This window comes from Bos mutus, chromosome 2 (assembly GCF_027580195.1).
Source record: "Bos mutus isolate GX-2022 chromosome 2, NWIPB_WYAK_1.1, whole genome shotgun sequence".
In the NCBI taxonomy this organism is placed as follows: Eukaryota; Metazoa; Chordata; class Mammalia; order Artiodactyla; family Bovidae; genus Bos; species Bos mutus.
Window position 1 is genome coordinate 42,501,385 of NC_091618.1, and position 13,368 is coordinate 42,514,752.

The 13,368-nt window shown below is 37.8% G+C and overlaps 1 protein-coding gene across 1 annotated transcript in view; it reads right to left on the bottom strand.

The window, feature by feature from the left end:
- PARD3B (par-3 family cell polarity regulator beta) overlaps positions 1-13,368 on the bottom strand; it is a 1,148,960-nt gene that overhangs the window by 598,515 nt on the left and 537,077 nt on the right. Inside the window, exon 4 of the mRNA XM_070387813.1 lies at positions 8,107-8,216. Coding sequence (XP_070243914.1) covers positions 8,107-8,216 — 110 coding nt within the window. The remainder of the gene's footprint in view (positions 1-8,106; positions 8,217-13,368) is intronic.

Consider the following 13,368-nt stretch of genomic DNA (forward strand, 5'->3'; position numbering starts at 1 on the left):
ATATAGATATAGACATAGATATTATTACCTTGAGAAATAAAAATAAAGCTTGGTGTTTTACACAGAAATACAGCCTCATTCTATGAGCACTTATGAATATTGAGACATGAAAAGGAAATTTAAAGATGAATTCATACCAATCAAGGTAATAATTTATATCTGGAACTGTGCAGATGCTAGTTTGGGGGTCTGAGTCCTTAACAGTAGTTCATATAGGATTTTTATTTATTATTTCCTTTCAATTATACAAAATTTCTGTGGAAGTCATTCATGATTTAAATAATTTTCTCAGGAGTAGAGAGTTATTGATGCAGTCAGGACACAATCTTGACCTTTGGAATAAGGCTACCTTAAACCTCATCTTTACTAAATTTCAAACACGGTCATGCTGTTCACATGAGATGTTGATGAGATTTTTGCTATGAAACACCTTATAAATGTTGTCATGCTCTTGAACTAATTCATATATCAAGATTGTGGTTTTTATTTTCTTCCAAATCTCTTGAAATTAGAAGAACTTCTTGAAGATGCAATATGAGAAAAATTTAGAAGGGGAACTCTTTAAATGTGATGGGTATAAGAGCGCTATCTTGTCCAGACATTTCTAGTCTATTCAAGGATTTTGTAAGCTCTTTGAACAATTATTAGAAAATTAAAAAGCTATAACTACAGAGATTACTAACTTTCTGATTATAGAACTCATAGGTTTATTGACAAAAAGGTAGAACTCAGATAAGTGACTTCATTGATTGCATACTAAATTATTTCCTTTGTTCACATTTCATAGACAGTAACAAAATCAGGCTTTATAAACATTCACCTCTAGAATTACCAAGGTTTGTTCTTTCCTTTAAATTCTATTCTTTCTCAGAATTCAATTTCTCTGATGGAGTCATTGCTAGAATGGTAGGAAGATAAATTGGATCTCACTTGAAATTGCTGACTTCAGCTACCCAACCACATTTTAAATTCCAAGAGGAGAACTTGTGTTTAAACATCTCTCTCCCCTTGACAACACTGAAAAACATAGGTTAACACACTGTCCTAAAGCAGAAAATCATAACCTAAGCTATGCAGAGAGCAAAACAGTATGCTATATAGGTAATTTCATAGTTTTCACATTCTAATTCATTTATACATATGTTTGTGTATATATATACCTATGTAAACACATACACACAAATACAAACATCTTTACAAAATAGTTAAAAGCTGCTGAATGGAATTCATTTTGCCCTTCTTGGAAGTAAAAGTTTTAATCATCTAAATCATATTAATGTGTCAGGCACTGCGCCTGGGGGCTTTCATACAAAAATGAATACATCAGCTCATGCCTCTAAGGAGCCTTGTCTTGTAACAGACATGTAAACAAGCAGTTATATTTGAGTGACATAAGAGCTAATAGAGATAGTACACATGGTAATTCCCTTGAGAGGCTGAGAGGAGTATAGACCAAAGGCAAAGGACACTGGTTTTATTGGTTAAAAATGTATGACTTAATGATTTGATACTTGCAGGCAGATTGCTAGGGTTAATTGCTTTAGCTCTGGTCTTCACAATGAGGTTGTAAGTTTCCTGAGGACAGGGACCATGCCTTATGCTTTCTGGATGGCACATGGCAGAGGTCATGGACATCTAAGGGATTAATCAATTTATGTTGACATAAAAGCAAACCCATCAATTTTCATTATGTGCAGATCAACTTAAACAGCAAGAGACACCATGTCATGGTTACCTCTTTAATTTCTGAGACTGAACTCTGAATAGGGATACTTCTTTTAGATTTTCTGGACTAGATCCAAAAAGAATGATGGGGGAGCACCTCCTAAACAGGGGGCACAATCCCCAGGTTCCTTCATTAGTCATGGCATAGACATTAATGCAGTCTAAATCTGTTTCATCTATTCCTGAAAGGTTTGATGAAAAATTCTTTTGCAGAATAAATTGGGCTTCTAGATTTCCCCCACCTGAACTTGAGTCTTACAAACATAATTGTTTCAGAAACTAAGCTGCCTAAACTTGCCAAACTAAGTAAACATTTGGCCCCATGAAATATTGGATGGCAGTTTTATCTCTTAAAAACAAAGCCATATGAAAACCATCGTTGAAATGTGTCTCCAAGCTCTGGTCTTATCAGCACACAGCGTGAACAGCTGGAGTTACAAACACCAGGACTATTATTAAATCACTGTGTCAGGAGAGGAAAAAAAAAGGAAAACCTTTTGTAGGCTTCAGTATCTCTAAATAATATGATTATATATTACACGCTATTTCTCCCTCCCTTTCACTCTTCAGTATCCATCTCTCCTCCTTGGAAGACAATGACTAGAGTTTTCTTTCTAATTTACATCAGCGTCTACAATAATTATTTTGTTCCCTTGTTTCTATGGCTACTTAATTACATATCTAATGGATAAAAAAATATGATTTGGACATTCAGAATTTTTGTTGTTTCTATGATGGGTGTCGACAGTCAGCAACCCACAACCAAATGTCCTCTGACATGTCAGTGACAATTTGATGATTTTAATCCTAAAAGCTAAGCTATTTAACTTTCTCTGTAATATTTCATTAATTCCTTTCATGGATATGAAAATGTTTAATCTAAGAGCAACATTGGCTATAATAACTTCAATGTATGTGACATCCAAGGGAAAATTTTCTAACCAATATATATATATATATATACATGCAAGACACAAAGACACTACTCACCGGAAAGATTTTCTCTCACTGGAAGCTACCTGTCATTATCTTTGCTGATGAAGTACCAAAACCTCCGAAGAACTGATATTACATTTTCCCTTCTCAATCCTATTGAGAAAGCAGGACCACTGGAAACACTTTTCTTCAGGGTGTCTTCCCAAAGGAATTGGCTCCCCTTACCCTCAATCTTACTGTTGCTATGAATTGTGTTGCTACTGACTTAGGAGCTATTTTTGACCTCTCAATGAGACAATTCAAAAACTCCCATTTATCTGCACATCTTGGATTTATATATTAATATATTATATGCTCGTGAGGAAAGGTAATAATATATGAAATGACCTCAATTATTTAATACACATTTTCACCTTTTTGTGACCCCATGGACTGTAGCCCACTAGGCTCCTCTGTCCATGGGGATTCTCCAGACAAGAATACTGGAGTGGGTTGCCATGCTCTCCTCCAGGGAATCTTCCCAACCCAGGGATTGAACCCAGGTCTCCCGCATTGCAGGTGGATTCCTTACCGACTGAGCCATGAGGGAAGCCCAATAATATGATGAAATAACCTTAATTATTTAATACACATTTGGAGGACAGCAGTAATTTCCGCTTTACTTCTTTATCCTTCATCATACTCTCAGAATTAGTGACTTCCCCACATTATTTCATCCTAACCGTTCTTGGTCTTTTGTATTCTTTGTAACATCTGGTAAGAGTGATAAAGCACCTTCAGGACACACATGCTGCTGCTGCTGCTGCTGCTAAGTCACTTCAGTCGTGTCCGACTCTCTGCAACCCCATAGACAGCAGTCCACCAGGCTCCCTCATCCCTCGGACTCTCCAGGCAAGAACACTGGAGTGGGTTGCCATTTCCTTCTCCAATGCATCAAAGTGAAAAGTGAAAGGGAAGTTGCTCAGTCGTGTCCGACTCTTAGTGACCCCATGGACTACATCCCACCAGGCTCCTCCGTCCATGGGATTTTCCAGGCAAGAGTACTGGAGTGGGGTGCCATTGCCTTCTCCACAGGACACACATACACACACAAACACACATGCACACACACACACACACACACACACACACTATGCCATGAGTAAAACTTCAGGGACTTAACAGGTCCTCTGTAACCCATCCATGGACTTTCAATTTAACAACTTCAAAGATGACCATGTTATTTTTTGAAATAAAATGCATATATTTTAGATATAGCCTTAAAAACTGACCAGTATTTTCTTAATTGATTTTGGTGAATCAAGACAAGTAATAGTTTTAGAACAAACAAAGAGAACAACCACAGCATTATCGTTTTCAGGAATCCACTTTTTAATTTACTCACCCTGCAGGATCATTTTGCCCTAGGGTTAAACGTGAAACCATAAACAGTCATTAAAACACAAAACAACCATGGTAGTTAACCGGATATTAAGGGGGAAAATCACATCTGTTTTAGAGTTCTCTTCCATCCGCAAATTCAGGAACATCAATTTCAAGAACCTGGCTTTATGGCATGCCCTTAAGCCAAGAACACCAGGTTACAATCAAGGCAAGGAAGGTAAGAGGGCCATAACGAGGTTCTTACTACACTATCTTGCCCCCAGGATTCTCTTTCTTTGATTCACAAGCAGTCAGTCGAATTGAATTTTCTATTCCTTGAAAGATAAATAGTCATATAATATTTGCACATTAATAATCATGCTATTCTGATTAACTGGATAGGTTTATGAAAAGAGGAAGGAAGGAAACAAATTTATCTGATGGTACTCTTAGAGACAAATACTGAGGTTTAGTGGCTTTGTAATATTCACAGAATTAGAAATTTGCGATCTGATTTTTCTACTTTAAACCCTTTTAAAACCTCCAACTTGTTCGAAGCTGTACATCTTAAATAACCAATCTGTAATAACTTCACCAGCCAGAAAACAAGTGTGACTTTTCCAGCATTTCAAAAAACATATCTCTGGACATCAAAGAAAAATCTCCCTTCTAGAGCAAGTCTAATGAAGTACAACTAAAAATAACAATCATCAACTGTGGTTTTAGAGGCAATATTTCAACATAATCAAATGTGTCAAATATTCATTCTTACAGCTTCTTATGCTGTGGGTTTTAAGTAAGTTTCATTTCTTGGGAATGATTGAATATAACCCACTTGGGGCTCTGCCATCTGTGAATTACTTACATATGAACACTGTTTAAGAGTGGGAATTTTGTTGTAGTTGCTTTTCTTCTTGGATATTGAAATGAAATGCAATAGAATAGAGCTTTTTAAGCAATTATTTTTCATATCAGTGGCTACATGTGTGCATTATCATATACTCCCCATTTTCATCATCCCTTATCAAACCACAGAAATCAACTACAGTGCAGCTGAAGTGGTAGAGGAAGCATTAGATAGAATTAGAGTCTGAGAGATGGGGAATCTGTAGTCTCCAATTCTGTACCACCTGGGCTCAGGTCTGAGACACACAAAACCTTCTGGGCAGTGTGCTCCCATGTAAGAGCTGTGGTTGTTATGTTCCCATGGTTTCCTTGGAAGACTGCTCCTCTGATCACTGAGCAAACACTACAAGTGACTACAGGGCTATGTGTAGGGTGCCACATAATTTATCATCCATGCATGGATACCTCTGAGAGTTAGCAGGGACGCTATTAATAAATATGCCACATGAACTCAGACTGCCCCAGGCAAACCTAATCATACTGTTACCCCAGAGATGATGTGCAACTCAAAGAACTTTCTCTCAAGGGTCTCCAACCATTTCATTAGTGCTATATCCAATTTTACTTAGGTCTGAGCTGCTCTGTCCAATAGGAATACAATGTGAACTACAGCCATAATTTTTAATTTTTCAGTAGCTGTGTCTTTTTTTTTTTTAAGTACAAAGATACAGGTGAAAACAATTGAAATATACTTTATTCAACCGAATTTACCAAACCTAATACCATTTTGATGTGGAGTCAATAAAAAATTGTCAATAAGATTTTTTATATTACTTTTTTCATATTTCAATCTTTGACATTCAGTGTGTATGTCACACTTGAAATACATTTCTAGTGCTCAATATCCACATGTGGCCAGTGGTTATGATACTGGACAAGCAGGTGTAACTAGCATTTGAGTTAGGATGTAGAGAGATAAAGGGAGATGGCTATAATACACGTGTGTGTGCACTTTCACACACACAAATGCATTTTTCTTCTTGGTAAAAATAAACACACTTAAATGTCTTCATTTAGACACCTAGTGACTTTATTTTCTTGGATTTCAAGATCACTGCAGATGGTGACTTCAGCCTTGAAATTAAAAGACATTTGCTCCTTGGAAGAAAAGCTATGACAAACCTAGACAGCATATTCAAAAGCAGAGACATTACTTTGCCAACAAAGGTCTGTCTAGTCAAAGCTATGGTTTTTCCAGTAGTCGTGCATGGATGTGAGAGTTGGACCATAAAGAAAACAGCTCTGAAGTGTTGATACTTTTGAGCTGTGGTGTTGAACTCTTGAGAGTCCCTTGGACAGCAAGGAAATAAGACCAGTCAATCGTAAAGGAAACCAGTCCTGAATAGTCCTATTTGATTACCCCAGCTTGGAACATAGTGGTATCATATTTTGTTGATATAGAATGTAGCAGAAAGATAGTAGCCCTCACTTTGTCTAGGGAAAGCTTTATTGTTGTATTTTCAGTTGATCTCAACACAGAGCCTAAGTGATAGAAACATGGACCTAATATTGGTGGGGTTTCTGCATGTAAATCATGGTAACACAGATCACACTTTGGTTTGGGAGTATATTAACATCATAAAAATAAGCAGTAAATTATAGTTTTTCTCTTTTATGTAATTCTCTCATTTTTATGGTTCTTCTCTTCCTCCAATCCAATATATTTAAGCTTAACGTGGGCTCAATCAGTGGGCATTAAACACACATACAAATGCCACACCACATACTGGTTCTGTTTATACTCATCATTAGAGCAGAACACATACACCTGATTTTTATTAAAATAATGTTCTATTAAATATGTTTCCTTATAAGGATGGAAAGTGAGAAAATATTACATCTAAAATACTTTCAGGACACTTCCAGGCATACAAAAAGAAACATACAAAATACTCCTGTAAACCTATTTAATTACCCCATGAGTTAGTATGGTGACCCCTACTTCATACATATTATTGCTTTTTAGTTGCTAAGTCAAGTCTGACTCTCCAACCCCATGAACACCAGGCTTCTCTCTCCATAACACTCCCCAAGGCAAGAAAACTGGAGTGGGTTGCCATTTTCTTCTCCAGGGGATCTTCCCAACCCAGGGATCAAACCCATATCTCCTTCATTGGCAGGTGGATTCTTTCCCATTGAGCCACCAGGGAAGCCATCCTACACGTTAACAGTTTCTTACTAAGAATATTTTATATCACCCTGGGAGAATCCATTTAGTTCATTCAGCATCTCTATATACCAAAAACATTGCCTTTTTTTCTGAAGCCATCATACACAGTGAGACTTAAAGTGGAGAAGAGATTCACTTTCAGAAAATTTTTAAAATAGGGTGCCATTATGGAAGATCACCTATTGCAATGATATACAGCCATCATCGAAAACTTAACTCTTAGGCTATTTCAGAGGATGAAACACAATTACAACTCTTCAAAGAAGATTGGGATTTAGCAGAAAAATCCCACAGTTTCATATGGAAAGAGCACATGGTCTCTTAGTAAACTATTCTCCTCTTCACTTCTCAGTTAGAAGTAAAGCTGTTGTAAGCTTTATTAGGTGTAAGCAGTTTGGTATCTAATTTCACTTTGCCTTCATTTGAATGTTGAGATGTAGAAACTGGGTAGTGGTACCACATGTCTATGATATCAATAGTGTGAAACCATTCACCATTATATGACTTCACACAGCATTGCATGAACATACCACAAACAGGTAAACTATCTCTTGGAGCATCATGAAGCGAGAGGATGAGGGATCCAACTGTACAGTGTGCTAGTTAAGAGCACAGGTTCTGCAGCCCACCACCTGGGTTAAAGTCTTGACTTGGCCACTTACTAGCTGTGACCTTGGATAAATCATTAGACCTCCTTCTGCTTCAATTACATCATCAGTAAAATGGAGACAAAGGCAAGTTGGTACTTTGAGGTGGAAGTGTAGATGACAATGTAAAGCCCTTTAAACAGTCCCAGGCACACAACTGGTGCTCTATAAATAATAGCTCTCACTATAACTGTATCCTAGCAATAGCTCATATTAGTTATTATTAATCTTATAAGTAATATCACATATCCTATCAAAAGGTCTCTAATTATTCACTTACTTAAGACTGTAATGTCCCAGTTAGTTTATGTGTAAGGCGCTTTGATCTTTTACTAGATATGCAAACAACAGGATACCTACTGGAATCACAGGTTTCAGACTCTGCCCACCAGGGTGTGAAGCGCTTGACTGGGCATCAGCAGGTGGGCTTGGCGCTGGGTCGCTGCTTCTCCTCACCAGCAGTGGAGTGCCTATAGGACAAAATAAGAGGTGAAAGGTCAAGAGACCCCTGGGGTGGGGGGAGCAGAAAGTATGGTACAATGCAATTTATTTAAAAGGCTTATAACAGGCTTTAATGTAAAAACATTCTATTCTAAGGATGCCTGTAAATTAATCCATTTAATGATCTTTTTGTCATCTATTTCTAGGATGACACATGGAGACAAAATCTTTCAACTCTTAGCTTTCCCCACTCGCATTTCAAAATAAGTCATTGTACTCAACAGAAAACGGTTAGGCAATGCAAAAGTAGACAATGTGCAATCGAAAACTGGTCTCGAAAATATATTTGAGTCTTAAAAAGAATGATTATCCAGCAGACAAGTGAAGAGTTTCACAGAGTCAGTGCAATTTGCTATTCAGGAGAGCTGGAAGTATAGTTATTACTGCCATTTGGTGCTTCCCAACTGTTCTGAATGATGATATATACTGAAATAAATTATTTGCTGGGGTTATAGCATTAATGTCTATTTAAGTTCACAAAGAGATGGGCTTCATTCTCTTTCTTTTCTTCTAAAGTAGATAAAACTGATAAGGAAAATAAGTTAGCTCTTCTAAAAATATATCCTGATTTCTTTTAAATTTAATGAAAGCTTCCACTATTAAATATTTGAGTCAGTTATTAAATTCTGAAAACAAATCATACTATTAGAAAGTTCAAATGAAATTCAACCATAACAGAGTGAGTGGCTTAACTACTCTGCCTGCAATTAGGCTAAAAATAATTTGTTTCATACACAATTGACCACTATATAGGAAACTCTCCAAAAATCTGTGACTTAAAAATTGCTCTTATAAAAATTAACTTTATGTTTGTGTGCCTCTAGAGAAAAAATAGTAGAAATGCAATTCTCTGTTTATCAATACTCTGAAAGTAATTCAAGCTATCACAGTTTAAAATAACATTTTTCATACTTCATTCTATATGGTACAGTTACAAAAAGTCAATCCATTTTGAAGTTATTTACAGATCTGATTTTTCTATGTGCTTTATCATCCTTATTCTGTGTACAAAACATAGAATTTCTAACACCTTTCACCCTTATTCAATTATAATTTGCTTTTTTAAAAAAAACTTATTTTATAATAAGAAATCAATGTGCTACTGAGGATGAAACACTATGCCAAAAGGTATAATAAAGTCCAAGTTCATGTTCCATTATTTATTTTTTATTAATAGGTATACTTAACTACATTATTCTCTACCTCCATCTTAAACGCCTCCTGTTAAGTCACTTAATTTCTCCTTGGCTGTCTCCAATGAATATTTTTGAATAGGAAAGTGACAGAGTTTTAAACAATCTTTCACTTGGCAATTTAAAATATAATTTTTAAATTCTCAACCCCATTCAAAGGTGACTGTCTGGAAGAGAGAGAGTTACAGTTTAAAAACAAGGGACGACACATTCCAGGGTATAAGAGTAAGCAAGTAATCAGAAGCACTGAAGATGATTTGAGCAAATCCTTGGATGCATATGGAGCTTTGCTGGTGGCTCAGATGGTAACGGAGAAGGTTATTGCACACCACTCCAGTACTCTTGCCTGGAAAATCCCATGGACGGAGGCGCCTGGTGGGCCGCAGTCCATGGGGTCGCTAAGAGTCGGACACGACTGAGCGACTTCACTTTCACTTTTCACTTTCATGCATTGGAGAAGGAAATGGCAACCCACTCCAGTGTTCTTGCCTGAAGAATCCCAGGGACGGGGGAGCCTGGTGGACTGCCGTATATGGGGTCGCACAGAGTCGGACACGACTGAAGCAACTTAGCAGCAGCAGATGGTAAAGAATCTGCCTGCAACGCAGGAGACCTGGGTTCAATCCCTGGGTTGGGAAAATCCCCTGAAAAAAGGGAATGGTTATCTGCTCCACTATTCTTGGCTGGAGAATTCCATAGATAAAGGAAACTGGCAGGCTACAGTCCATGGGGTCACAAAGAGTTAGACATGACTAAGAACTAACACACTTTTTGAATGTATGTAATAGGGTAGAAGGCAGACCTTGTAAGCCAAGCTGAAACGAGAGAGAGTCAACTATATTCAGTTTTATGTAAATTCCTGGGGTGGGGGTGCAGAGTTTAAAATATAACATCTGCTTGAAGGAGTTTACTAAAGATTAGACTCTTAAAAACAACAATGTGAGGACAGTGGGGAGGACCTGGGCTTTGGATTAAACAAACTGAACTTCACCTCTCCTGGCTCTGTGACACTGGACTGCTCTGTGACACAGGTTCATCATTTAACACCTGGTGATGACACTGCATCACAGAGCTGATGGAAAGCTGAAGTAAAATAAGGCATGTATGAGACACTCCACTGTCTGACAAATAATTTTTATATAGGAATCAACCTCCTCCCCAGATATACACACATGAGAAAAAGGAGAGTATAACACTTGTTCTTGTGAGCAATGTTACCTTATCTGCTTGAAAAGCTCAACTCCCAGTAGTCAAGTGAATTTTCTTGGGATACTATGTAAATGAAAATAGTAAAACATAATTCTCTGCAAAAACAGGTATAGCCTTATGAAAGAAATTTAAGCTTTTAAGAAAAAAAAAAGTTGAGGTGGAAAGGAATTTCAAAAGTGGAAAAGAAGTACCACTCATTGGTGATTTTCAACTAATTGAGATAAGACTCATTACATTTCAGATGCAAAAGCTCTCAATTCAGCTCAAGGAACAACACCATGCCTTGATATCATAGTTTAAAATGCACTGGCTGAAGAGCCAAATAAAATAAATACTAAGTACTTTAAAGCATAAAGTGTTTATACAACTTTGTTTCTCTATTCAGTTAAATATTGGAGGCCCCACTATGCATCAACCTTTACAAGAGGTGGATAATCATTAAGATGAATAATCATGGTGCTCACTCTAGGCATATCTTTTAAAGATGGGGATGTGTGGGCAAAAAAAAAAAAACTTCAGTATACAGAAAAGTGGGTCTCAGTGAAGTGTTAGGGGCGGTATGTATGCCTTATTGGAGAATTGATGCCAATGAACAAACAGTGCAGACTGGGTCAAGTCCCATGCTAACTGGCCAGATGCACAGAGCGTAATGGAAGCCAAAGAGACAGCCACAGACAAGCAGCATCCCTCAAAAGAGTAGAATTCCTGATCGGGTGTGTAGCTGCTGGTAACTCTGTCCTTACAGGACAGAATACTGCCACATCAGGGAAGCTCAATACTTTTTGGATCATTGTACTTCTATATTCAGGGCTTATGGGACATTCAGGAAAAAATTTACACACTCATTCACTGTTCTTCCCCTTAAGAAGATGGATAGATTCATCATGCTCTCCTAGGCTTAGAGTGAACTAGCACTGGAGTTGGTTCCTAGTTGTATATGAAGAGGGTGCATCTTCCAGTTCTTAAGCAATCACCACTTTGAAGATGATAAATGCAAAATTCAAAGAATTAGAGGTGATTGTCTAATGTGCCTTATAAATACAATAATGCCTTTAAACTGTGGTGCTGGAGAAGACTCTTGAGAGTCCCTTGGACTGCAAGGAGATCAAACCAATTATTCCTAAAGGAAATCAACCCTGAATATTCACTGGAAGGACTGATGCAGAAGGTGAAGCTCTAATACTTTGGCCACCTGATGCGAAGGGTCAACTCATTGGAAAAGATCCCGATGCTAAGAACTATTGAAGACAGGAAGAGAAAGGGATGACAGAGGATGAGATGGTTGGATGGTATCTCTGACTCAATGGACAAGAGTTTGAGCAAACTCTGGGAGATGGTAAAGGACAGGGGAACCTGGTGTGCTGCAGACCATGGGATCCCAAGGAGTCAGACACGACTGAGCGACTGAACAACAACAACCCTTATAAATATAATTATAGCAAGTCAGAGAAGGGTCATCTAAGCATGTTTGGGTAAAGGAATTTTGAAAGAGGCAGCAACTAGTTAAAAGGCTCAGCTTGGTACATCAATGAATCATACAAGATACAAAGGCCAACCCAGACTGAAGGTGTTATCTATATAAACACAAGTTGCTGTCTCCTCAGTATAAATGACATGCACACACATCCCTGGGGGGATTTTTTTTCCCCTGTTTAGATAGATGATTTGCTTGGAAAGAAATCAGCTTAAATGCCAGATGATGTGTTATATATGAAATTCTGTTTATAGAGTTTTGAAAGATGTCTCAGAAAGATAGGCAGTTACAGAGACTGAAACCAAGATCCAGAAGAATCATCCGTATGATGATGCAGTGGGCAGAGAAAACAAACAGTGGTTTTAACTGTGATCTCCAATGTCAAATATCACAAAGGCACAAGTTCAAAATTGTATGGTGAGTAGGAGCCGGGATTTATTTAAGAATGGTTAATGATTCTCCTGAGCAAAATCAGAAGTACTTGATTCCAGGGCCATTGACACCTGGAAAGCTCTGGGGGTCCCAGTTAAGGTGCCAAGAAGGCTTTCTGTAAGAACTGGGGGGCCCCAAGCATGGAGAGGCTGGGAGGGTAATGTGAAGAAGGTAAAGAGGGACTCAGTGACCACAGGCAAAAACAGAGTGAGCAACTAGAAGACACAGGAGAACTTAGCAACGACTCCACATACAAAGCAAATGAGAAGGAGTGTCCAAAAGAAACCGAAAACTATGCTTATATTTATTCCTTGAGGAAGGACAAGCAAAAAGGAAGTTTTATCAATTGCTGTGATTTGTTCCAGAAAAAATCCATCACCAAGAATCTTGACTTTAGCCCATCGAAGTTTTGAATGATCTACTTTTAATTTAAGATGTCTTGACATGCATGAGAAATCAAAGATGAGATTTTTCAGTTGGGCATTTATAAAGGTGCGTATGAAGTTCATACTAGAAATCGTACTGGCTTCCAGAATGACTGACAGAGACAAACATGAGGTAAAGCGAGGAAAAGAGGAAGATCAGCACACGCCAACCAACAGCACTGCAGGCAAACCGATGAGAAAAGCAGGGTTTTATGCTCACAGAGTCTTCGGAGTATCTTCACACTGTGTCTAGAATAACATGTGGTTAACAAAGCCACAGAGGTGAGCCTAGAGGAAAGGTGGGGTGGTAGGAAGAAGAAAGGAGCTGAAATTAACATAATAAACTGGTTCTGTAGAAATAGGGGTAAAGGCTGGTTTTGCAGAGGTT